Below are 26539 nucleotides of genomic sequence, written 5' to 3' on the forward strand. Positions count from 1 at the left end.
ATGCTTTAAATCCTCTATTAAAGATTCTGGAACAGTTAGCTTATTGCCAACATTAAAACACCCAATGTTCTAATAACCATTACATCATCCAAACGAGTGTTGTAATGTTGTACTGAATTTCATAACAACACTCCTATTTATTTTTCATTCCCTTCATGCTCAAAGAGTTTGAACAGAGACCCACATTCTTATTGCACGATGCGTGGTATCTGTATGAATTTCAAAATAAGGACATTTTCGTTTACGCGCGTTCCACACTACCAGAACGTCGCGCGCCTTAAAAAAAGTAGGTTATTCGAATCCCCGCCATTTTTCTTCGATATTTTTATTGTTTTGTTTACAAAAAATGAGCGATTCATTTTAAACGCTGCAAAAGAATATAATATTCAAGTGAATTTTAATTATTGCACTATACAAACTGTGAATTACTACTAAAATAAATATTTTTTTCATTAATACTTAGTTTATTGGTATATAATCAGTAATGGATGATATTAGGTTACTACTAGGACTAACTGTTTCAGAATCTTTTAGAGGATTCATATTATGGGTGTAGATAAAGTCTTGTATGCAACTGTTGATAATTAGGTATTAAAACACTCATGTGATACTATTATCTAAATTTGTGGCATAAAAATAATTACGGTGCAATCGTTGCAGGTTTGCGCTGCACCCTTGGAGCGCGCCAGGTTTCTATTGCACGATGTCCGCGCGGCGATATCTCCCGCCGTCTCCGCTTTGGAATCCCGTCCACCATCGCGCCGACCGCCTACTGCTAAAAAAATGTTCCGAAAAGTTATGAAGATGTCGAAATCGCCCACGTTTTATAAGTGGTAAGTATTAGCTTATAATCCAGTGGAACCAAAATATTATAAATATTATTTATTTATGTATTATGCTGAAAATTAATAATTGTAAAATTAATTGGAGTATGTTGTATTAATATAGTATACCTTCTCACCTACCTCTGTACACTATTCATAGGTTCTGTTATTAGCTAAAGAAGAAAACTTTGTGACACTTTTCCTCTTATGTCTATTGTATTATCTGCACTTTTATAAGTATCATGCACATTGCTATAACTTTAAATAATTTGGGTGATGTATCCAATCAGCCATTCTATTTTATTTCAGTATCGACACAACAACAAAGGAATTAAGGAACAGACAGAACAGTTTTAGCAAGAGTATGATGAAGGCAACAGGTAGTTTGTTGCAAGGAGACGCGCTACTCATTAAGTCTACGATCGCAAGTCAGTCGAGCAAAACTGTTGAGGAAATGCCTTCAATCATTGAACCAATTTGTGACGCAACAAAAAAATTCAAATCAAAAATTAATATCAAACCTAAAGAAAAGCCACACTACAAAGATTTGAAGAACGCCATAAACAGTGATGATATGCGTAACGAAGGAAAGGATGTTAAGGAGAATGAAAAAGGCGCCACATCAGATAAGGATATCGATGATAAGACTCCAACGAATGAATTGTCAATAAGCTCTATTAATGATTTTACTGACAATTCAGTTCTAAAAGAGTCAATGGAGAGCGAGAAGCAGGTTAAGTCATTATCTGATGATTTGAAAAACGAGCTTATTCTGGCAAATGAGGAAAAGGACGACGATAGTTCGGAAAGAAATAAGTTTGTTAATGCTTGGGTCTCGCGGCTGGCCTGTGAGGAAAAAGGTTATATTATATTAAAACACGTCTGCCATAGTATAAAGTAATAAATTTTCAAAAAGGAGTGGACATAAAAAAATCTTTTTGATGATCGTCTTAAACTGAGATATGTTAATTTTAGGAAACAGATTCATAACCATCAAAAATTAGAAACTAATTTAGATGTAAAACTTTTTTGTAAATTTATTACTTTAAAAATAAAAAATACTTTAAAAATAATGCACTAAATTAAGACGAGGTTAGGCGTGCAAATGTAACATTTTATGTGCGAGTGTTATTATTATATTTTTCGAAGTTTTACACAGTATTTGGTAAGTTGCTGTTTTTATAATACATCTAGTCTATTTCCCCAAGATATCAGCATAATTACAATAGTTTGATATACAGGTTGTCCCAAAGTTATGGGACATGAAGGGAAAGTACCTTAAATATCGTAGATAGGGTATTTTAATAAAAGAAGACTTTACGTTATTTTTAAAAGTTAGTAATTATGCATTCAAAAATTTTCTAAAAATTACTTGCCTCGTCTGGAACTCGAACCGACTTAAATTAAAAAAAAAATACACTCAGTAGATATTATGTCCCAATATCGCAGAGTTACATTTTATATCACACACAAGCGATCTTGCACTTCAAGGTCGATCAAGGTAAAGGGATTCTTCTTAGTATTTCTAAATGAAAGTTCTTAAATTATTACTGTGACAGCATGTTTATGTTAGTTTTGTTTTAGAAAGAACATATAAAGTTGTTTATAAAACCACAAACACAAATAAAATAAATTATTTTCAATGAAAATACTCTTTCTCAAATATAACGGCTTTTCAACATTGTCTCGTGTGTGTTAAATAAAATAAAACGCATATGAATAATTTATGCATGGTCTCTATAGCTTGTTTCGATAGCTTTTAGTTACGTTCTCTGGAGGCGTATCCTAACTGTAAGCATCCTTTTGCTACACGTAAAATACTACGCATAGTTACACTTTCGCGCGCCAAAATCTCTCGCAAAAACGGAATTTTTAATATTAGAGGGTTAATAAGTTGCGAAGGTTTAAGACAGTCATTTTAAGGATGATCGTGGAGCTCAGAGATCAGTGACACCCGTAGTTTGAATACTGCACCGCCGATAGAGACATTTGTTATGTTTATAATAACTATAATAGTTATAAATTTAAAAAAAAAACCTGTTTTAGACTTATATTGGATGCTAGAAGATGTAACTTCGGAGCAACGCAGCTTGATCACTGCCATAATTGATTTCGTAATGACTGAAGAAACCTGTGATATAGATATACTTAAGCGAGCTATGTACTGCCAGGTGAGGGTCAAAATAGATACTTGTAATAATAGATTGGCCGGTGTTGTGACGTATTAAACACGGAAGAGATACGTAACAATAGTGAAGAGACCAAATTTGTTTTTCTAATTATTTGAAATAGGTTGAATTGTTTGATTCCGCCTAAATGTGTTGAAATTCAAGTCACAACATTTGGTTGACTAATTTGTTAAATGTAATTGTTGTTGGTTCTCTCCGCAACGAATTTGGCCGCAATCAGCACCGCCCTCATTCTCTTTAAACACCAGAGATATTACGGGAGCGTTGCCCGCTTTTAAGGAAGGTATACGGGCTTTTTTTAAAGGTACCCATGTAGTATCGTCCCGGTAACACCACACAAGGAAGCTTATTCTACAGCTTTGTTGTACGTGGAAGAAAGTTCCTTGAATACCGCACTGTGGAGGAACGCCACACATCCAGATGGTGGGGTTGATATCCTAATTTGAGACGTGTCGTGCGAAGGTGATATTCAGCGGCAGGAATCAGGTGAAACAGCTCTCCGGAACAGTTATTTGTCGTAAAATCTAAAAAAAAACTATGTTTCAATAATTATAACTCCGAATATTTGGCAGGTACAAAGGGCTGAAATGAGACGAAATGGATATTCGATTATAAACAGTATTATTAATTCATCACAAACAATGTCGGATAGTATTAAATACGCCGCATTTTCGGGCGTAATGGGAGCAAGATATGCTGATTCAGTGCCGCACATTCAGCTTCATCCGGTGATGCCATTGACAAAGCCACTGCAGGGCATCGAATCTGTGATACCCTATCTTAAATATATGGTGCTTCTAGAAAAATCTAAGTTGATGGATTTCATATTGATTGAATTGAAAGCTAGAGTTTTGGAAGGAGAGCAAATTCAACCGTTGCCGTTGAAAATGAGTGCGAATTACGGTGCGCACGCTTTGCTGAATAGACCTTCGAGAGCCAGGTTTGTTATGATAAAATTATGGTAAATAATAATTTATTCTAAACATGTGCATGTTTTGGTACTGGAACTGGTAAAATATATTCATCTGAAACCTAATACAATTTTCACTAAACCATTAAATCTTAAATAATTTATTTGTCTAGAATCTAGATAGAGCCTCTTGCTGCTAGACAATCGATAAAAACAGGACAGGTTTAATACTTTAGAGTGCGTGACCTGCTACGTCTAACACTCGCGATTTGAATGTCACTTTGTGTCTCAGTCACAGTCTATCTATATGTATAAATGATTTATGCATTGAATATTGAAATTTAAAAAGAGAAACATAAGCAAACGTGTAAGTAAGTATAAGTAACTTACAATAGCAAACTGAAGTTCACGCTTTTGGATTCCTTGCTAATGTTAATTCAATCTAGATCATTAAAATTATCAGTACAATATTTGCACAATCTATACAGGAGAGGTCTCTGACCTGAATTAGTCAGGGAAAACGTATGTGATAATCGAGATGTTATTCGCGGAATCCGAAAGTTCCTCAATGTCATGCCGTCAAAAATTCAATTAAATTTCTTTTATTTTCAAGCAGTTCAAATTTAATAATGACAATGAACAAACAAGATGATATTTATGTTTGGAGCGATATAAAGTCATTTTTGTAAATTAACGTTGAACAGCTTGTAGTTGTTTCCAATTCAATTTTTTTTATAGTTCTATTTGAATAAAGATTAAGATATTTTTGACTTCGAGGTTGTATAGTACCTCAGTGACATCAGAGTGACGTCAGGCAGGTTACCACTACTTTCATGAGACTATGCATAAACAACAAATTGTTTAGATTTGAAGGAGCGATCACAAGTAAATTTCCTAATATCTTATTATTGGGGTTGAGCAGGATCAAATGAAAAGTAGATCCTGTAGATGGAGCCACAACCAGAGTGTTGAACAAGACATACCAAAATTTACGAACCATGGGTTACTCGAACAGTTGGCACAGTTGGTAAGAGCGCTCGGACAGGACCCGAGAGGTTGTGGATTAGAGTCCCGCTTCGTGCATAAATTTTGATTACAAATATATTTTGTATAATTAAAAACTTAGTGAAAAAGTTAAAAAATTCGTTTTTCAGATTTTTAATCGCACTACTGTCGATTCTGAGCGAGGGTTGTGACGGTCCTGAGCTAGAGCAGCTTATCAACGCAGGCGCGCTTAGCTCTTGCTTGACTCTTTTGAAGCAGATAGGAGGAGACTCGTCACTACATACCTCGTTCATCGCGCATGGAATGAAATCCAAATGTATGCACTCTATACATATTAAATTACAGGCACATACGACATACCGGCCGTCCAAATAAATTTAGCATAAAGTTCCTGAGAATAAACCAAGAATATGCAAAATGTTTACAAATAGACATTTTACTTACGATTTGTTTATTCCGATGTAAAACGTTTCCTGCGTTTATTTGCAAGGCGGCTTGGTATTCGGAAACTTCAGAATTATCATTGTATTGACAATGGTATACTCAACATTTTGCATATTCTTGGTTTATTCTTAGGTATACTTTATGCAGAGTTTATTTGTATGGACCTACATCTTGAGTACGTACATCCGGTAGGTGCAAACCTTTATATGACGAATATGGATGTTTGTTTCCGAGTCATGGATGTTTATATGTATTTATGTATACTTAAGTAAGTATATTGTATTAAATATATCATTGTCTTGTACCAATAGTACAGGCTATGTCTAGTTTGGGGCAAGATAATTTGTGTGGAAGCGTGTCATTATTATATTTTATATTTATCTTTAAGCTATGCTAAGGCTGGGTTCACAAATCACATTTTTATAAATGTTTTGATTATATTATAGTTAGTTAGTTAAAGTTATAAATTTTTGTACATGTTTATAAATCACATTGTCGCTGTTACACTTGGATATTAGGGGACAGTTGTAAGGACATGACGCGGAACAAACTAACGTAAAAATAACGTGGGAACCTGAAACATTTTACACGACACAAAGTCAGTCTTATATGGATGTAGCCTAAGGAGGCCATGGTGATAAGAACTGCGACCATACTAAATTCGCCTACTTGTATGTAGCGGTAGTGAAACGTAAGAGAAAAAGACGATTTTGGATGCGGAGTTACTTTCGACAACGAGTAAGAAGAATTGATATTGCTGGCATGTGATATGTGATGGCCATGGGAATGGAAGCTAGCAACACGACCTCGTCTTGTAAATGTCGAAACGAATTCTTATCTGTCTAGATTTCACTGAGCCTTGTATATAGTGGCAGCCGATCAGATTAGTAAAAAAATACATTGTAAGAAAAACTCGAGCGCGTTTGTGGTAAGGTTAGTTAATTATATGCCGTAAAGTGTGCATTTCAATAATCCGACAAGTTAAGGGTGGATAAGGAAATCGCATATTCACAAAGTTTCAAACCAAAAATTTAACCATCAGGTTATGAGAATTCCTTCACATCATTGTCAGATTATGGGTCAGGACGACAAGGACTTTAAGATGATCCGTCTCTATATAATTCGGTCATAACTTTTGGTCACGTCCAAATCGTCAGTATTTTGAATAGGAGTTACAAAAGGGTTCACTTAACATCTCGTCTCAATGACGCGTTGTATAAGATTTTTTCCTATTTTCTACCCCTTCGTATGGCACCCCATCATGCAAACCAGATTAGTATTTAATATTTTTACATTATCAGAAACACGTGGGGCGCATACACTATAGATATCTAAAGCGCTTGAGTATTTCTTTGTGACTGTTTTTTCTTTATATTGTTATACACGCTCCCAGCACCAGTGACAGGGTACACATCACAGATAGATAAGTAGCAAGTAGCCTATTCGTATCTACTACATAATGAAACAGATGAATTACTGCTATAAAAATATCAGTAATTCATAGAAATTATTTACCAAAAAATTAAGTTTGAATCAATTTTCATTAAAACATAAACAAGTGTTTCGTAGTTTGAACGAAAACAAAAGCTTATTTAAAACATGATTGGCGAGATTAGCAAGATAAGTAGTTTATGTGTGGTGATTGGATTACGAAATGGGTAGAGATCGTGAAGCAGGATTGTTAATACTAATATGTAACAAGGAGTTCTTATCCGTATATAAGAACTCATTGTTCTATGGTTGGCCGTCTAGCTAAAGAATAAATGATTCAAATTTAAATATCGACGTGGATGAGAGGATAAATCGAATATAAAAGAATAGAAATGAAGTAAAGTAAGAACGGTCGGCCGTCGGCCTAATATTTAATATTCATAAAAATGTTTGATAGAAAGTGAAAGAATAGGAATATAAAAGTAACAGAATATATTCGATTGTTTTATTCTATAACGATCCCGCGTGTGAGGGAGGACTGACGCGCTACGATACACTTTACTTTTTAGAAAACAATGCTATTGCTGATTAATTGAAAACTTACTTTGGTTTCATGATGTAACTTTTTATTAAACTTATGTACGTTTTACAGCTGACTGCCTTATTATTTATGAAGACGAGAGACTTGGTGCTCGTGCTAGAGGCGCATCCCTGTCTGGACCCGAACTTGCGTCCCTGATGAAGATAGGAACGAGAGTCGTACGAGGAAAGGACTGGAAATGGGGTGATCAGGTAATAAGTGCAAATATTCAAAATCCGCTGATCACGATCGGCGGCTAAAACATCATCATGGTGTTCTATATTATTTGAGCAGATGCAGTCTTGCTGGAAAGTCAAAGGTACAATTTAAAAAAACAGGGTATTGCTAAGAGTTTTCAATACACAATCTGAGACAGTCTCTTGATACACTTTGGCTGAACATTTCATTGTGAAGAAGATTATATGGTGGACTAACTGTAAGCAATATGACTGACATATGAGAAATAGAAAGGGAAGCTATATTTAGTGTAGTATAATATATACATTTGTCTATATTCCTATTTGCGTTATAATAATATACTAACTTTATCAATGTCAAGATTTTCCTTTAATCCCTTATCGGAAGAACCTCGATATACCTCATTTTTTTTACTAATATCGATAAGGAAAATTGCGTGTAAAAATCATTGACTTTGATTCGAGGAACTTAAACGTACGTTTTATAATATGGGTGCTTGTGTTAGCCCTGTGCTGCCCCGGGGCATTAAAAGAAAAGGAAAGTCCCAGGCCCAAGAGTGTCGTTAGTGATGATTCAGGGCATTTATCAGTGGGAGGCTCCTTTGCACAGGATGCCGACTAGATTATGGGTATCATAGCGGTGCCTATTTCTGCCGTGAAGCAGTAATGTGTAGGCATTATTGTGTTTCGGTCTGAAGGGCGCCGTAGCTAATGAAATTACTGGGCAAATGAGACTTAACATCTTACATCTCAAGGTGACGAGAGCAATCGTAATACCGCTCAGAATTTTTGTGTTTTTCAATATAGGCAGGGTGTATCAATTACCATCAGCTGAATAATCTGCTCGTCTCGTCCCTTATTGTCATAATAAAAAGTTTTATATTACCATCGTAATGGTATGACCGCTTTTTGTTGCTATGTAGGATGGCGTACCCGGTTCGGGCGGTGAAGGCCGCGTCATCGGCGAGCTGGGTGAAGACGGGTGGGTGCGTGTGGCGTGGGACGCCGGTGGCACAAACTCCTACCGCATGGGCAAGGAGGGCAAATACGACCTCAAGCTGGCCCGCTCGCCGTCGCCACCGCCGTCGCTTGACGAGAAGCTCCAGGGAACTCGTGAGTCTTTTTTATAACAATAGTGATTTTCATTATTATCTTAGTGTATATAAATTACGTATCACGTTGTTTGTCCGCGATGGACTCCTAAACTAATGAACGGATGTTAATTGGGATTACTTCATGGAGTGCAGTTTAGAGATAGGATAGTATTTATTTCGATTTGGGACCCATAATTATTTTTATGGACATATTTTCTATGAGATAATTTTTTGACGCACGTTTTACAGTTCTGCTGTGAACCAATTTCGTATCAACAACAGCGAGCATATTTTAGGAAATAATTCTTGATGTTGCGAAATATTCATTAAAAAAACAGTTTATTATTTATTATGTACAGAACATCGTCTGTCGGGTCAGCTAGTATCACTATAAATAAGGGATTGCTTGTAACTAATTCTAGTAGGTTTGATAGGATATATAATAGCTTTAAGGACAAATGTATACATACACTTTTATACTGAAATTTCAGTCACTGTTCGGGCATTTTCTGTGAATTTAAATGTCGTATTGAAAATGGCTCTGTCGTAAATTCTACTCTACATATGAAATTCTAAGTGATCGGACAGCCTGGGACTAGATTATGATTATTTTTTAGCAATAACAATGACAATACAATATTTTATTTAAAAAAAGCTCAAAAAAGAATTCTGGGAGAGTTTCTTGCGTCTCTTCTCTCAGAGCGCCATTTGTTTCCGAAGCGGTAGTGTTTGAAGAGACATCAAAAAGAATTAAATTCAAGCTCCAAGACTAGACTATTCACTTCAAAGGCCGGCAATGAATCCTTCTCTTCCATGAAAAATCAATTACATTGAAATATTGGTTTAATGTCTTTAAGAATAGCGAATATTTAATAATAACAATTTAATAATAATAAGGCATACAATAAGAAGCACCTAATAATTAAAAACCAACAACACTATGTTGCCTTATCCTGTAAATAAAGATGATTTGATTTTAAAGTTTTAAACAAAGCCAAAAAAAAATCGTAAGAATTAATGAAATGCTAAATAAGTGACACAAAACTTTAAGTCATTCGTCGATATGGAGTTTTGCACATCTATGTTCTGGTGCATCCTATTGTCCTGGTTTTAGCTCGAACCATAACCACGTTAACTGCAGCATGATGCGCATGTTAAAGGTATAGTTTTATATACAGCAGAGGAGAGTACTCAAGAGTGGTGGCCAGTGAGCGAGGTGCGCGCGTCGTGTGCGGGCGCGGTGCGTGCCGTGTGTGCGGGCGCGGGCTCGTGCGGGCCGGCGGCGCGGCGCAACGTGGCGGCGCTGCAGAGGCGCCTGCTGGCTCTCTCGCTCGCACACCGCACGCTGCCGCCCACCGCGCTCGCGGCACGACTGCACACCGCCCTGGCTCTGCTCAGAGGTAAATAAAATAAATAAATAAAATAAACGATAGCCTTCATTAGCTTCATGCGTATGTAACGGTATCTTTGAGCATGATTTTGACCCCCTTCAAAACGTCGGATTAACTCGAAATTTGGCATACTTATTTAGGATCAATGACAATTCAATATAACAAAAAAAAACTAAAAAACTAAAAATAAATAATAGTTAATAAATCTTAATAAATTTGAATTAAAAATAGTGAAGAAAGAATGATTTTATTGCAAAAAGAAATCGTGGGGTGCTTTTCAGGATACTACGAAAATAACCCTTCTACTCATATCTGTTCATAAAATATTTATAACTAACTATTGATACCATGCTACCCGCGCTTTTTTTTTACAGTAAAATCATTTTTTCTTACACTATTTTTAATTCAAATTTATTGAGAGTTATTTTCAATTTTTTAATGGGATTTTCTATAAAAGCGTGTTTTTTTTAGATTTTTTTTAAATGTTATTTATTTTTCGCTTTTTTATTTTTATTTTTATTAATATTAAAAAGTAGTAGTCGCTTCTGTAGCGTAGGCCTCTCCTAAATCTTTCCAAACATATCTTTCTCGTGCTCAGACGTAAGCTTCACAAAAATCCACAGTTAATTAACATCTTCATTTTTGAAGTTGAGCGTTGAGTGGTTTTCAGCAAATTGACCTTATTACCAAAACATTTTTGCGGGATGAACATGCAAACGTTAATAGTATTATACCTAGTCTTGCCTTAAATACTGAAGCAAAGAAAAAAAAATCTATTGCAAATAACATCTATTACTATAACAGTGTGTTAGTTTAAGACATTAATATAAAACAATTTAAAGTATAAAAAGCTTATTCGAAGTGGTTTTCCATTGGCTGCAATACAGTCCTTTAAACGTTGGTTATTGAACATGGCGCTGTTAAGAGGCTTCACTACCTTCTCAAGATGGTATCTTGATACACTTTTGCCGATGTCTTTTGATACCTTTTTCACAAAAGTATGGCTCAGTCACTCCTTCATAGTTAATACCCCACCAAACCGTTACAGATAGTGCCCACGTTGCACTCTGTTAACTAATTGGGAAGCTTCTTTAGAGCTTTGAGCATAAATACGGTCATTTTGTTTGTTAAAATGTATTCGCGCCAAAACGAGATACTACAGATTCCAAATTCAAATGTAATATATTGTTTATTTTTTATTGTAACAGTGTTTATGGCCAGACTAAGTATATTTATAGCTAATGATTATTAACTGTTTCCCTTCTCTAGTGACATTTTAAAACTATAAAATAATTTGACATAATTAACTCCAATATGATACATTACTATATATTTTAAACTATAATTAGCATTTGTTTACGTTTTAAAGTTTTTTCACAATTTATGTACGTGTCTAAACATTTTCTTTCCAGCGAGTGCTCAAACGCTTGAAATGAAGATGTGTCTTTGTACGGATTCCTGGTTTGAGCTGTGCTACAGCATTATTTCTTCAAATAACAAACCGATTACGCTGGATCTAGTTTACCTACAGGTTTGTCCTGAATAATATATCTTTTACTATTATGTTCATATGCATACATACTGTTTAATTCACCAAAAAATCTAACTTGTATTTCTGTTTGTTTATTAATTTTAAAGTTTTGTTGTTAATTTAAAAGAAATATTTATAGTGACAATTCAAAAGCGCTTTATTTAAGTCTAATTAGGTAAAGTTTATTTGAATTTGGTAAGACAGAGTAAATAAATTGTAATTTACGACTTCTGTATTTATTTTTTAATTTAACTTTTTTACATACCATTTTGAACTTACGAAATAAACCTTACTGTATTAAGTAATTTTGAAATGACAAAATTCAAAACGCATTTTACTAAACATTTTGTCAACTAAAAGATCAAAATTGTTTACGCGATCTATAATCAGTACGCGGTACGAGTTCATGAACATAAAAATGACTAATCTTGCGCGAGTAAATTTTTGGCATGGACTCGTAAATAATATTTTTTATCTACACCCATGCTTTAAATCTTCTATTAAAGATTCTGAAACAGTTAGCTTATTGCCAACATTAAAACACCCAATGTCGTAATAACCATTACATCACCCAAAAGAGTGTTGTTATGTTGTACTGAATTTCATAACAACACTCCTATGTTTTTTTTTATCCCTTCATGCGCAAAGAGTTTCAACAGACAGCCACATTCTTATTGCTCGATGCGTGGTATATGGTTCTGTATGAATTTCGAAAAAAGAACATTTTCGTTTACGCGCGTTCCACACTACCAGAACATTGCGCGCCGTAAAAAAAGTAGGTTATTCGAATCCCCGCCATTTTTCTTCGATATTTTTGTTGTTTTGTTTAGAAAAAATGAGCGATTCATTTTAAACGCTGCAAAAGAACATTATATTCGAGTGAATTTTAATTATTGCACTATAGTAAATGTAAATTACTACTGAAATAACTAATTGTTTCATTAATACTTAGTTTATTTGTATATAATCAGTAATGAATGATATTAGGTTACTACTAGGACTGGCTGTTTTAACGTTAGCAGTAAGCTGTTTCATAATCTTTTAGAGGATTCATATTCTGGGTGTAGATAAAATCTTGTATGCAACTGTTGATAATTAGGTATTAAAACACTCATGTGATACTATTATCATATGATACTATAAATCCACATTCGTGTTTTAATACCCCTTATTACACAACAGTTGCATAAATAACTATTAAAGCTCATGAAGTGTGTATTTTTATGCAGGTACAGGCGGTGTGGCTGTTACGCAGTGTGTTACCGGAGCACAGCGGCGGCCTGGAGTGGCGCCGCACGGTGAGCGCGCAGCTGACCGCTCTGGCGGGCCGCGGGTGGCTCGAGACGCACGCCGCAGACCCCGCCCTCGCGTGCCCCGCCCACTCCGCGGCGGACGAAGAAGAACTCGGTATTTACACACCCCTCACGACAACGCGTGTAGCAGCATAAAAGTCGTTTATTTTCACAAAATTTAATCCTTTAACCTCCTTTTCCTGAAACTCTCCCAGTATTATTCTTCTTTATTACCAGTATATTTAAAGGTATTGTCAAACAGACAGCTAATCGAAAACGTAGCATAGCGTTTTCGTTTTGTTAAGTATAGTACCGTAAATTTAATCCTTCTGTTTAATCTTTTAAAAAGTGACATTGAATGTTTAGTCTAAATATCGAAAGAGAGGCAAGCCGTCATGTTAGATCGTCTTCCAGAATGCATCTTAATACGTAATCCATGGTCATGGTCATCCATATTGTTGTCACTCTTGTCATAACTGTGCCTAGTGGAATTGGTGATCGTCTTCCAGATTGCATCTGAAGACGTAATCCATGGTCATGGTCATCCATATTGTTGTCACTCTTGTCATAACTGTGCCTTGTGGAATGAGGTCCTTAGTCACGTGATAGTAACCAGAGTCCTTCTAAAAAATCATAAATTAAAAGTATCGGTTGTCATCTCACCAGTGCCGGATTAATCACGTAGCAAGTAGCGATTTCTACGGACCCCGCGTGGAAGGGGGTCCCGCATATTTAAACCAACACATCTCTGCCTGAGCGTAATTTTTGAGTGAAACTTGTTAATATGTGGTATATTGAATTAATTTGATGCCACAAAAACGTTATAACTTTTCTTACTAAGACAATTCACATCAGACACTCGGAAACCGAATATTTCCAATATAGATCAAGAGCTCCGTTGAAAGAATTTGCTACTGGCCCCGTTACTTAATCCGGCACTGCATCTCACGACTGCCAGTTTATGTCACGCAGAAGTTAAAATATCAAGATTCCGTCTCTGTTTCAATCAACAAGTGGGTTATTAGACAACAGATGGCGCGCGCCCGCCACGGCCAGTTACACGGGCAGCGTGAGCGCGGCGCTAGTGTCGCTCGTGCGGCACCTGCACGCGCAGGCGCACTGGCACGGGCCCGTGTCCGCGCTGCTGCTCGAGATGTTGCAGCACGCCGCTCAGATGGTCTCCACGCACTCGATATACAGGGTGAGTTTGCATTTTAATGGTCTGTGCTTAGATAATTTATACGTCTACATAGCGCCTCTTGCTGCTAGACAATCGATGAGAACAGACCAGGCCATTACTTTAGTGTGCGTGACAAGCTACGTCTTACACACATGATTTGTATGTCACTTTGTGTTATTATTGTGGTATACCACACACACATGTGAGTGCATTACACAAAATACAGATTAATGTCAACCTCAACTTTTTACGATTTTTTCACAGCTGCCACAGTCTATCTAGACGAATAAATAGTTTAAGGCTTTTTGTTGTTATATTTATTTTAAAATGTTTTATCAATGTTGAACTTTTTCCATTTATTTCTGTCTTGACTGTAAACTATAGATTCACACTTTCCGGATAAAACTATATCACTTGCTCAATTGTTTTATGCAGATGCTTACTTTATTCTTTTGTATAAGTTTGATTTATATATGTTAGTTTTGTATTAACTTTTTCAACGTTTTCTCTTTATCACCACACTCCATTTTAATGTAACAAGAATATTAATGAATATTCATTTTAGAATGACAAGTTTTCAAATTCAAATGTAATATAATTATTTTTATAATTATAACAGTATTTATGGACAGACTAAGTATAATAAAAACAATGTACATTATATTTAACAGATTACCAGCGAATGGCGTTGGTGGCCGCATGCGAGTCAGGACTTAAATCAAACCCTTAAACCTGCGTCGCCGTCTCTGGACACGTGCCTTATTGGTAATTTGCTTGCACTTAAGTATTTTATGCACAAAGAATATGATTTCATGGCTTGGAATATATGATTCTTTCTATTTGTAAGCTATCGGATAGTGGTGGTCTTATTTGTTGGGGGTCAGATCTCCAGCAGATTGATCTCGTAAATGGATGACGCAATCGTGATATCGAAGCAGACATTTAAGGTCTTTTATTGACTTGATGAATGTTCCCAATAACAAATAAAAGTTTGAAACAAGAAGGTACATCATTACAACCCTAAAAGCATTGAAAAATACCAAATAATATATCGTTTTTTAGTTTTTACTAATACCAGTGGGAGTTACTACTTACTTATTTTATAGAGCTGCTGTGTAGACCCTGGGAACGGCTCGTATTGGCTTAGACAATGCGGTGACAAAGATGATCTGCATAACCGTTGCAAAATTACATAAAAACGTCCCCAATTTGGTCGACGAATATTCGACAAGGTCTCCCGCGACTGACTTGCCGACACACACTTGCCTTATATATTTGATAAGTCATTATTTCTTCACTCATTCGGTCCACGTGTCCAAACCATTTCAGCATTCCTTTCTCAGTCCTTGTCACAATATCTTTCAGACCACAGGTCGCTCGTATTACCGCTTTCGAAATTGTATCAATCAGTCTCACTCCACACATACTACGCAGTGATCGCATCTCAAATGCGTTAATTCTGTACCATACCCAACTCTGTACGTTTCCATTTTCCGCACATGGCGACAAGCACTACATTATGGACTACTAATCACATAAAAATATTAAATACACTATTTTTATATTAATATTATTTATCGCCTGTTATGGTACGTAAAGTAATCAGCCCAAAATATTATTTATTTTACAGCCGGTGCCTTAGGTGTGGTGGGTGGAATGGAATGGAGGATAAGAATAGGTCAGCGGGTGAGCGTCGGGTCGCCGCCGAGACACGCCGTTGTCACGCAGTTCTCCTCCAGAGCCAAGATTACTTTGGTACATGACGACAACACTATGACGAAGGTGAGACACAAATTAATACGTAGGTAACAGTTAAAATTTAAGATAATATTATGACTAACGACCGATTTTAAAATATGATGAAAAACCCATTCTTTATTGTAACATCAGGACAAGGCGTATGATCGTTGGCGGCATATAAGTAGAATAGACCTGGAAAGGAGCTCAAATTCTATTTTTAATTCAAATATTTTTATTTAAAATAGGATGTGACATCACTTTTTGAAAGTCAAAAACTGTCCATTCAAAAATGAATGCCTCAGACCTGAGAAGAATGGCCGCAACAAACTCAGCGGGCTTTAGGCAAAATTTGTATTTTTAACTTATCTCAAAGAAGGTCATACAAGTCAAGATCGAAAGCCTTTGATAAAATTTTTCATCAAAAAATATGTTTACAAAGTAATGTACAGTTAAACTTGTACAGTTAAACTTATTATTTAATAGCCAGAGGGCTGTCGCGGTTCTGGGATCTTGTTGTATAAAGCATATACATCGCCCCACAAAAGACTTACTAACTCGACTTAGCCGAGTAGTAGGCATAATAAGTTTATGTTTGTTCCTCGTGTTACTAGTATGATTGTGATAGTTTCTAGCAAATTCCTTAATGTGCTGATGAATGTGCTTGTTATAGTATGTGCATGAAGTAGTAACTATATAAATATGTATGAATCCGATATATTGCAATTGCATTTTTGCAGACCGAGTTGACGAATGTCGAAAATATTGAGTGCGAAAAGTTGTCCCACCCACTGGGCGGAGCGAGCACGGGCGTGTGCGGTGAGAGTGCGCTGCGAGTGTGTGCGGCGCTACTGGGGGCCGGGCCCGTGACGTCACCACTACATGAGCATCACCTGCCAGGTATGACATAACAAGAATAGTCTCTCCTATAGCTCTGAGCTTAAAGCACACTTCTGTGTATGCCTGCCTGAATTTATCAAGATCTCTGAGTATGCAGCACCTTACAACAATTTTTTTTAAAAGCGCTTAGTTTAAGCCTAACTGAATAAAGTTTATTTGACTTTGACTTTGAAAAGATTGTTATTACAAAATTGGACCATTCCATATACATTACTTGATTCTACAACATTACTTAATGAAATATTTCACGAAGAAAAGTATGTTTATGCGTAGGTATAACAATTGCCTGAGTTAAGAAGTGGTACTCAAATAATTGTTTTTGAAAGGGATTTATTTCACCTACATGCGTTCCTTACGTCCCCTTTGAAAAAACATAGTTTATATAAACATGTTATATTATCACTAACGTTTTTTTTTCAAAGTATATTAATTCTTTATGTAATAAATAAATTTTAGCTGAAGTGGATGTATACGGATTAAGAAGACAGCAGATGGAGCTACTGACGCTGTGTGCGGTACGAGGGTTGTTGACAACACGGACACGATTGCGGAAAGTACTGATGCAACCGCCTGACAACGTGGCTCGTGAGTAATTTTGTTAGTTGTTTTAAAAATAGAAACATAGTCGATTCTGCATTTCAAACAATATTTTAAAAACTTTTAATAATAATAACATATTTTATTTGACACACGCATAAAACAATGCAATTATAAGTGAATACTAACCTAAAACATATTTTACAATAAATAAATAAGTTTTCCAAAATATATAGCAGCTGTGTGGCATTGTGCGTCAAAAGGGTTACTCAGGTTACCTGTGACAATTGGTCACAGCACTGATTTTCAGTAGCTCCCGTATTATTTAAGTATATTTGCTCAAGCCTTAGTATTTGAAACGATTATCTAACACCCAAATAACGAACATGCTGTGGGTTTTTTATTTAAATACAAAAATTCATTGAGTTTTGCGAAGTTTTGTGTTCATAATCGCTAAGTTTTTGCCGCTAAATTCGGCGATTCAACATTTCCTGAGGATACCTCGTGTACAGGCAAGACACGAGTCGAATGGGTTAAGACTAATCTTAGCTGAATTAAACTCATGACATTTGGATATTTTTTATTTACGCCAGTGATGTTCACTCCCAAAATCTTTTGGTAAGTGACGTTCATTTGGTTGTTGACAAAATGTTAATCATTAAGGCCCGATATCTACCAAAGAGGATAGGAGAGGAGATAAGCGGCGAAGCTGTCTGACTATTTCCACCAAAGCGGAGAGGAGATGAGAGCTGTGAGAGTTCGAAATCAGTCAAGTGATGTCTACGACACGGAAGACGTCAATTCGTTAAAAATCAGGAAGAGGAATTAGAGGTTGAAGAAACACAATAAATTCATCAATATTTAAACTATCGAAGGAAACATAGAGCAAGAAATAAAGAAATCGGATTGGTTATTAAAGTACATCTCCTCTCCGCTTTGGTGGATATCGAGCCTAGTCATTAAAGGATTCACAAGTTGAACTTTTTTCACGGACTTAAGCTAGGTACAGGTAAATTACTCTCGTGACGTTTTTGTATTTGTGTTTATATATGTGTACGGTCAGCACATAAATATAAACAACAAATACTTTTATATATTTTTCTTATTTTTATAGCCAGGTACTTCACATGGAACTAATAATATACAACGATATTAAAATAGTAAATATTAGAAATAATTTTAAATTCTTAATTTCTTCAACTCCAGACATTTCGAACTTGTCCACATCCTCACTTTCATCACGTGGTGAATTACTATATTTAATATTTTTTTTACTTAATGATTTAGCCCCAGAAAGGAGCAATACTGGCACAGAAGGGACACTACTACGGCGTCTGCTAGCGCTAGCCATTCGGCCAAGTCCGCTGGCTGGGTCGCACTCTCCAAAAGAACTCGCCGCCGCCTCCTTAGCTATAGCGCAGCAGTTGGCTGCACATATTTCCAGTAAGTATTTTCTCAATTATAGTTTCTCATGTGTATTATTGCTTCATATATCAGATAATTTATACGTCTAGATGGAGCCTTTTGTTGCTAGACAACCGATGAAAACAGGCCAGGTTTATTACTTTAGTGTGCGTGACAAGCGACGTTTTATACTCGCGATTAGTATTTGTTTTCGTCGTTTTCACAGTCTATCTAGACGTATAAATGATCTAAGCTTCGAATATAGAGTTACAGTCACAGGCTAATATTGTAATGTTCAGCTCAAGTTAAGATATATAGCTGTGACGTCACACAAATGAAAAGTACGTGCTTGACACCATTTATACTTTATATAGTAGAAATAGTCATCATGACGGTAGGTATTTTAGATCATTCATGGTAGGAATTAATATTTATATCTACTTTAAATGCAATATTTAAAGAAATCTTTACTACATAATAAATACTACTCTACTATCATACTCACTTGATTGTTATGTTGATCAATAACAAGTCAGTTTCATATTAAGAGAGTTCGTAAGATCTTAGAGGCCACTATTTTTTTGAAGTTATCATCATTAGAAATGTAGCAGAAATACGTTTATTCCACAATATAGTTGTACTTGTAACTGCTCCTAAACCGCTCTGAGCATTTACACATACATGCAGTTTGTGCCGATTCTAGAATTCTTCACGTAAAGGGATTCGTTTTGAGAGTACTTGCCGGGTCCGTCTCCTTCCCTCAAATATGTGCGAAGGGAATGATGGCTGATCCATGTGTTAACTCGTGAACGGGTGCTGCTTTTGGTGTCAGGTGGACCTGTTAAGTTAATAAATCATTATATTACTAACTAGCTGACCCGACAGACGTTGTTCTGTTATAAAAAAACTCTTGCGGATGGAATTTCTTTAAATCCGTTCTTAGCTGATCTCTACTCGGCGAAAGGAATATTTCTACCAAATTTCAAGTCTCTACGCCTTATGGTTCCAGAGATATCGTGATGAGTGACTATATACATGGAAATCTCTTATATATATATAGATGTTGACAGTAATACAATAATCGTGGTCACGAAGCTTCCTTACACGAATTAAGTCAAGTCCTAAAGGATTTTATATTCATACAGTTTGTTCTTTATTACTTTTTATGATATATTTGATTTTATTATATTACGACCTGTATAGCCGAGTGGTTAGCGATCCTACCTACTAAGCTAGAGGTCCCGGGTTCGAATCCCGGTAGGTGCAAGCATTTATATGATGAATATGGACGTTTGTTTCCGAGTCATGGATGTTTATATTTATTTATGTATGTTAATATGTATGTTTATATGAATTTATGTATGTTTAAGTAAGTATATTGTATTAAATATATCGTTGTCTTGTAACCCATAACACAGGCTATATATGCTTAACTTGGGGCAAGATAATTTGTGTAAAAAGTGTGTCAATATTAAAAAAAAAGTGTCAATATTATTTAAACTCGATTCATATATTGGAGGCAGCTACATACAAACTAATTTGTTATGTATATTACAGTCATTGTAAAATACTCTATTTGATTGAAAAGAGTGGCCGTTGAGATTCATGTATGTTCTTCTCGCGAGCTCTACCTTTTCCGAACAAAATTGTAGATTCGGTAATTAAAATTACTTAATTTTTTTAAATGACTATTCAAAAGCGCTTAGTTAAACTAAGCGCTAATTGAATAAAGTTTATTGGGCTTTGACTCTTTTCATTAATATTGCAGTGAAAATGTGAATTGCGTAATTGTTTGTAGTGCAAATTTCGTTAACAAAATATTATTCTAAATAGCACAAGTAAATTTCTCAAATGTATTTCTTACAGGTGACGATAAAGAATACGAATCTTCTCCCGAAATGCCTCTCATAGACAGAAGCAACGTAATGCAGATGTCAATGGGACCCTCTACTAGTACTGCGTCATTATGTAAGTAACATACTATGAGTAACATTATTATTATAACGATTAATATTTTAAAATAGAATGACCCTTTTGTATATAATATGTCCCTACTGTCAAAAACTAACTTGTTCAAACCAAATTTTAATTACTTCATAGTTTTTTTTTCATAACACTATCATAAATAATTAAGGATACCAAATATTTAAATAATACACATTTTAATGGATTATAACGCGTGTAATTGTAACTGTGATTTTTCATTAGATTTTTCCATATAAGTCTCTAAATTAAAACCCCAGCTACACATAGAGAGTAAAAAACACTACACACCAAAAAATAGAGAACACTGTCAGTAAATTTTACAAAAAACCATCTGTCTATAGCAAATACCACCTCGGAGGCAATAAATGGCACTTACGCGCTAAACTTCATAATGACAACTATGATAAATACTATCTTTGACTCGTTTCGTCTGTAGTCCCCCTGAAAACGATCTGGATAGGTCTTGAAACGTCGGGTTTACTAAAATAATAATAAAATGTAACCTTTACGTGTAAAAACACAGTTACAATTAAACGCGTTTTAATCCTTTAAAAGTGATTTATTTAAAAGTGTAACACTCGCGTTAATCAAAAAAAATACAAGATATTATATACGTTTGTAATTCTATGTTAACTAACTTATTTTATTAAACTATTTTTTTTTATTTATTTATTCGATCCACCATATTATTTACATTAATTCAAGCAACAATAAAATATTTAATCTAAAGTTAATTCTAAATGCATTGTCGTTTAAGGTAGATACGGCATGCAATTAATATAAAGCTTACAAATATTTATATCAAATGAAGTACTTATACATAATTTAAAAAACGTATTAACTTATTACCGAAAAAAAACACAGTGAAATAGTTCTAGGTAGTTCGCTAAATTGAAATCAGTTAAATATAAAATATATTTTGTTAATTTTAGAAATTATTTAATTTATCACATAATAAAATTTTACTTCGGAATGTTTTGAGTGAGTCCCCGAAAGGATCCAAATATTTGCAACTATCGTTTAGTATTTTAGACATCCTGGAAATTGGTGAGTTATTGCCGAGAACAGTTTTTCGAAAAGGTCTTTGAAGAAGTGTTATTGCTTTGCGGGGATATCGAAAGGGAACATTAAATTTATTTATTATATTTCGAAATTTTATATCAATGTCAATGTTAAATCTCCATAGTACATAAATTAGAAAATCCATCCAACTATAAACATATATATAACATATTGTCAAAATATACACATTTTTGTATAAATACAAATAATTACAGCACGGAAAGATCTCAACACATGGGCGAACTCTGCCCAAGTACAACAAGTCATCGAAATGGGTTTTTCGAGACACGCTGTGTACTCGGCGATACGAACTTTAGGTATGTAGAACATTTCCAGTAGCTGTACATTGTAAAGTGTCATAGTATCGTATGTCATATAGCGAGAGATAAGTAGAGGTCGTAATTTGATTATACTTCATATGTTTTTAAAGATGTAACTTAATAACTTCCTTGTGCGGTGTTTCCAGGACGATTCAACATGGGTACCTTAAAAAAATCGCGTACACCTTCCTTAAAGGCTGGCACCGCTCCTATGATTCCTTTGGTGTTGCAAGAGACTGTGGGCGGTAATGATCACTTAACACCAGGTGACCCGTACACTCCTCCGTCCTCCTTTTTCCATAAAAAGTGATATTGAGATAATTAATTCTCATAAACGTTATGTTAATTCTTTAACCACTTACTACTTTATACTTAGAGAGGAATTCTGTCATTAGCCATTTTAACTCATGTTTGCCATTCTTAAATAAAGCATAAAAATTATTGCATTACTTGGATATACACATTTAGATAATTTATTCGCCTAGATAATCTCTTGGCCTGCTGTTAGACATCCGCTAACAGCAGGCCAGGAATATTAGTTTAGTGTGCGTGAAAAGCGTCTTACACTCGCTATTTGTATGTCACTTTTTATTAGTGTGCGTTAATTATTAACCTATGCTTTTCTCAAGTTAAACAATTTAAATATTGAATAGTTCAACTAAGATTAGCTTAAGCTATCACTTCAGTGCGAGACGTACACGTTTTCTTTATAATACAGGTGGTACGTGTTTACCAACTGCGGAAGCTCTAGTCGCATATCTTCTGGAGTTGCCGCAACAAGGCATGGATGATTCCGTGTTTGAGACAAGGCCACACTCGTCAAAACAGGAGAAGAAGCAGACCACGTACCGCTGGCGCAGTTGCTTCGCTTCCGAAGACGAGTACGCACAGTACCTATCTGACGTCATCACGCCGGGGATGACCGTCCGGTGCTGCAAAGCGTATGAGAGTGTAAGTATCATAATAATAACTACTATTATTATATAATCCCCGCACGATGAGAATGGGACAGGTCGCCATCTTAATGACGTCAGGTCCTGGCGGACACTTTATAACTCATCAATCAAACTGGCGATTGCCTGTTGACGTCACGCAAATGTTATTGAGACAAAGTTTTTTTCGCATTAATCCAAAAATTAAGACCTATATCGTTACTAGCATTGACCCGTGACTTCGTCCGAATGAGTATCGCGCTCCTTAAGGTAAGGTTAAGTCGTTTTAATCTTGGGTAGACACAAAGGTATACCCATGAGTTATCGTATAATGGTTCCAGATTTTACACTTAAACGTACGGAACGCTAAAACCATATATATATATATATATATATATATATATATATATATTATAATATAACGAACGTAACGTAACTAAACGTGCGGCTCGTCTCGTCCCTTATTATCATAAAAAAATTGATAAAGCTGTTAGAGAAAAAGTTGATAGAGATTAGTTAGCTGACCTGTACTATGTATTTCAGATTGCACTCGGGGATGTTGGCCAGGTGCAAAAAGTTGAACGTGATATCAAGCAAAATGTATTTTTACATGTAAGTGTAGTTATTTGATTTATTTATTGTAAAGAAAACAGCTTTGATATACTAAGCATTTAGTCTTATTTATATTTATATTCCTGCGCTGGGCACGGTCGCCTAAACAAGCACTTCAGTGTGGTCGGCATCAAAAATGATAAAACTTGCAGATTTTGCCTTCAGGCTGATGAAACGCCTCTTCATCTACTCTGCTTTTGCGGCCCACTAATGCATAGCGTAACATAATCTTTTGCGACTACACCTTGCTACCAAATTGTGTTTGTAATACTCGCGTCAAGAACATACTTCGGTTCGTAAAGACAGCAGGGCTTGACGACGAGCTATAGTATGAGTGGCGAACACAATAGTTCAATTTTGGACGCGTGTTTACTAGGAATCATTAGGACTAGATAAATTGGCTCCTCAAATAATAATTATTACTGTGCTAATATAAATCATCTATTAGTATGATACTTGATTTGTTTCTTTTAGGTGGAATGGCGCGGCTTAGGACGCGTTTCAGGTATTCGCGCGCTGCACGCAGAGGTCGTGTCTGGTGCGCCGCCATTTGCGCGCGGGGATCGAGTACGCGTGCGTGCAGCCGTCACGCAACCTCGCTATAAGTGGGGGTGTATCGACCACACTAGCGTGGGGATTGTTCACGGTACAGTACTGCTTCTCGCATTTACTTGTCGGTATGAGAACGTTGCCGGTGACTTATTAGGCATAAAAGGCATTAATTTTCTCAAAATTGATTCCTTTAGAATTCTTTTTGATGTCATTTCTTATACTACTAGATACTACTACCGCTTCGGAAACAAATGGCGCTCTGAGAGAGAAGAAGCGGCGCAAGAAACTCTCCCAGCATTCTTTTTTTTGCGCTCTTTTCAATAAAAATATACAATATTGTACAGTCATTTCTATCGCTATAAAATAATCACAATCTAGTCCCAGGCTGTCTGATCATTTAGATATTCAGCAGTGGAGTAATAGGATTTACGACAGAGCTATTTTTTTATAAAACATTTAAATTTATTTATAGATAATGCCTGAACACTGGCTGGGACTTTATTGTAGAAGTGTATACATTTACCCTTAAAGCTATTATATATCCTATGAAGGCTACCAGAATTAGTTACAAGCAATCCCTTATTTCTAGTGTTATAATAATGAAAATCACTATTAAGAGCAAAAAGGTGCCAATTTTTGTGAACATATATTAAATTTTCATAAATGTACTGACAATGAACAGTCATAATATTTATTTCTTTAAATTTTTCTTTGAGAGACTGTCTATAACCAAGCTGATATATAGCACGAACATTTCTCTTTTTCAGTGCAAACACTATATCAATGTCAGCAGCATGACCCCATAGTAATATACCGTACGTCATGATGCTGTGAAAATAACTAAAGTACACTAATCTAGCGGTCGCAACATTCGTGTACTCTCTAATCTTACTAACTGCATATGCCGCAGAGCTGAGTCTCTCTGCTAGATGGGTAATATGTGGACCCCACTGAAGCTTTTTATCTAACGGGATACCCAAGAAGACCGTAGTGTCCACAAGTTCCAATCTCTGGTCATTTATAAGTACGTTGGTTTGTACCTCCGCTGTGTTTGGTATAATGAACCGTAAACACTTTGTTCTTTTACTGTTTAAGTGCAGATTATTCGTCTCAAACCAACGCACTATCTTTGAGAGTGCATTGCTTACGTCGTCATCAATATCCGCACGTCGCTTCACTTTAAAAATAAGTGAAGTATCATCAGCAAACAATACAATCTCATGGCTATCATCTACCACAAACGGTAGATCGTTTATATATATATATATATATATATATATATAAGAAACAAGAAAGGACCGAGAATAGAACCCTGTGGAACACCTATTCCCACAGGTTTACCCGAACACCGTTTTGTGTTGGATTTAAATGTTGGAAATGGCTTTGTTGTAGATGTTATTATTAAGTAAAGTATATAGGATTATTCGTAATTCGACGTATTCCCGTTAAGAGGTGGTATGAGTGAATATTTGCGATACTTTTAACCCCCATATAACCGTAAGGCGATCGTGACACGTACACACAAGTTCTCTCGAATATAATTATTAAAACGCGGTTTATCATTGAATTTAGTTAAATTAAATTATTGCAAGTTTTTATAAGCATATATTTTTGATAGTCAATGTGTTTTCATTAAATGTAAAAAGTTAAATAATTATATTAAGTGAATTTTAAGCAACAGTGAGCAAAAGAGTATTTAAAATTGACGGTGATACGTAAAAAAGTTCGAACAATTGCGTGCAGTTATAGCCCTTTATATTTAGATGATTGAGGCGATTGCGGCTTGTCGCTGGCAACTATCGTATATAATATTATCCGTAAGTGATGCAAATATTATATTAACAATTGAGTCATTGTTGTAAATTTTTGAGTAAAATCTATAAATATACTTTGGTTGAGGCATTAAAAGGCAGTTTGTGTGTTGTGTCGAGTTGAGAAAGTATACAAGTTAAGTAATATTATACTTGCACACGCACCCATACCTGTATCGAAACGAGCGACGCATTATTAGTAAACTAAACATCTCATAATTACATAATATATAATTACTGATACCGATAACAGCTGATTGACTTTTACCTGATTATAAATTATACAATAAAATAAGTTAACAAGCATGGATTGCGAGAAGTGTAAAAAAGTTGTAAGCGAGAAGGATGTTATAAAATGCGTGGCTTGTAATTTATATCAACACTACTTCTGCGCAGATATGACTGAAACCGAATTTAAAAAGATATTACCAATGAACAAAATGAAATGGAAATGCTCTTTATGTAAATCTAAAAAGACCGGCATATCGGGGATTATCTCAACCAGAATGCAGGGCTCTCCTTCATCTATGTTGAACGTCGATACACAAGCATTCACTGAATATTTTGATGCAAAGTTTGATAGTCTGCGTCAACAATGGCGGGAAGATTTGCACATCG

The 26539-nt window shown here is 35.5% G+C and overlaps 1 protein-coding gene across 1 annotated transcript in view; it reads left to right on the forward strand.

Moving 5' to 3' along the window:
* The window catches only part of LOC126971826 (E3 ubiquitin-protein ligase HERC2-like), a 62097-nt gene extending 37061 nt beyond the window's left edge, over positions 1-25036 (forward strand). The window contains exons 29-50 of the mRNA XM_050818255.1: positions 661-833; positions 1134-1684; positions 2871-2995; positions 3586-3953; positions 5078-5244; positions 7456-7595; positions 8504-8693; positions 9853-10074; positions 11478-11596; positions 12826-13003; positions 13914-14089; positions 14740-14833; positions 15699-15850; positions 16546-16705; positions 17162-17290; positions 18530-18685; positions 20513-20614; positions 21910-22011; positions 22733-22965; positions 23490-23558; positions 24033-24204; positions 24878-25036. Coding sequence (XP_050674212.1) covers positions 661-833; positions 1134-1684; positions 2871-2995; positions 3586-3953; positions 5078-5244; positions 7456-7595; positions 8504-8693; positions 9853-10074; positions 11478-11596; positions 12826-13003; positions 13914-14089; positions 14740-14833; positions 15699-15850; positions 16546-16705; positions 17162-17290; positions 18530-18685; positions 20513-20614; positions 21910-22011; positions 22733-22965; positions 23490-23558; positions 24033-24204; positions 24878-24936 — 3837 coding nt within the window. The 3' untranslated portion in view covers positions 24937-25036. The remainder of the gene's footprint in view (positions 1-660; positions 834-1133; positions 1685-2870; positions 2996-3585; positions 3954-5077; positions 5245-7455; positions 7596-8503; positions 8694-9852; positions 10075-11477; positions 11597-12825; positions 13004-13913; positions 14090-14739; positions 14834-15698; positions 15851-16545; positions 16706-17161; positions 17291-18529; positions 18686-20512; positions 20615-21909; positions 22012-22732; positions 22966-23489; positions 23559-24032; positions 24205-24877) is intronic.
* The last annotated feature ends 1503 nt before the right edge of the window (positions 25037-26539 follow it).

Source organism: Leptidea sinapis, chromosome 24 (genome assembly GCF_905404315.1).
Source record: "Leptidea sinapis chromosome 24, ilLepSina1.1, whole genome shotgun sequence".
NCBI classification, from domain to species: Eukaryota; Metazoa; Arthropoda; class Insecta; order Lepidoptera; family Pieridae; genus Leptidea; species Leptidea sinapis.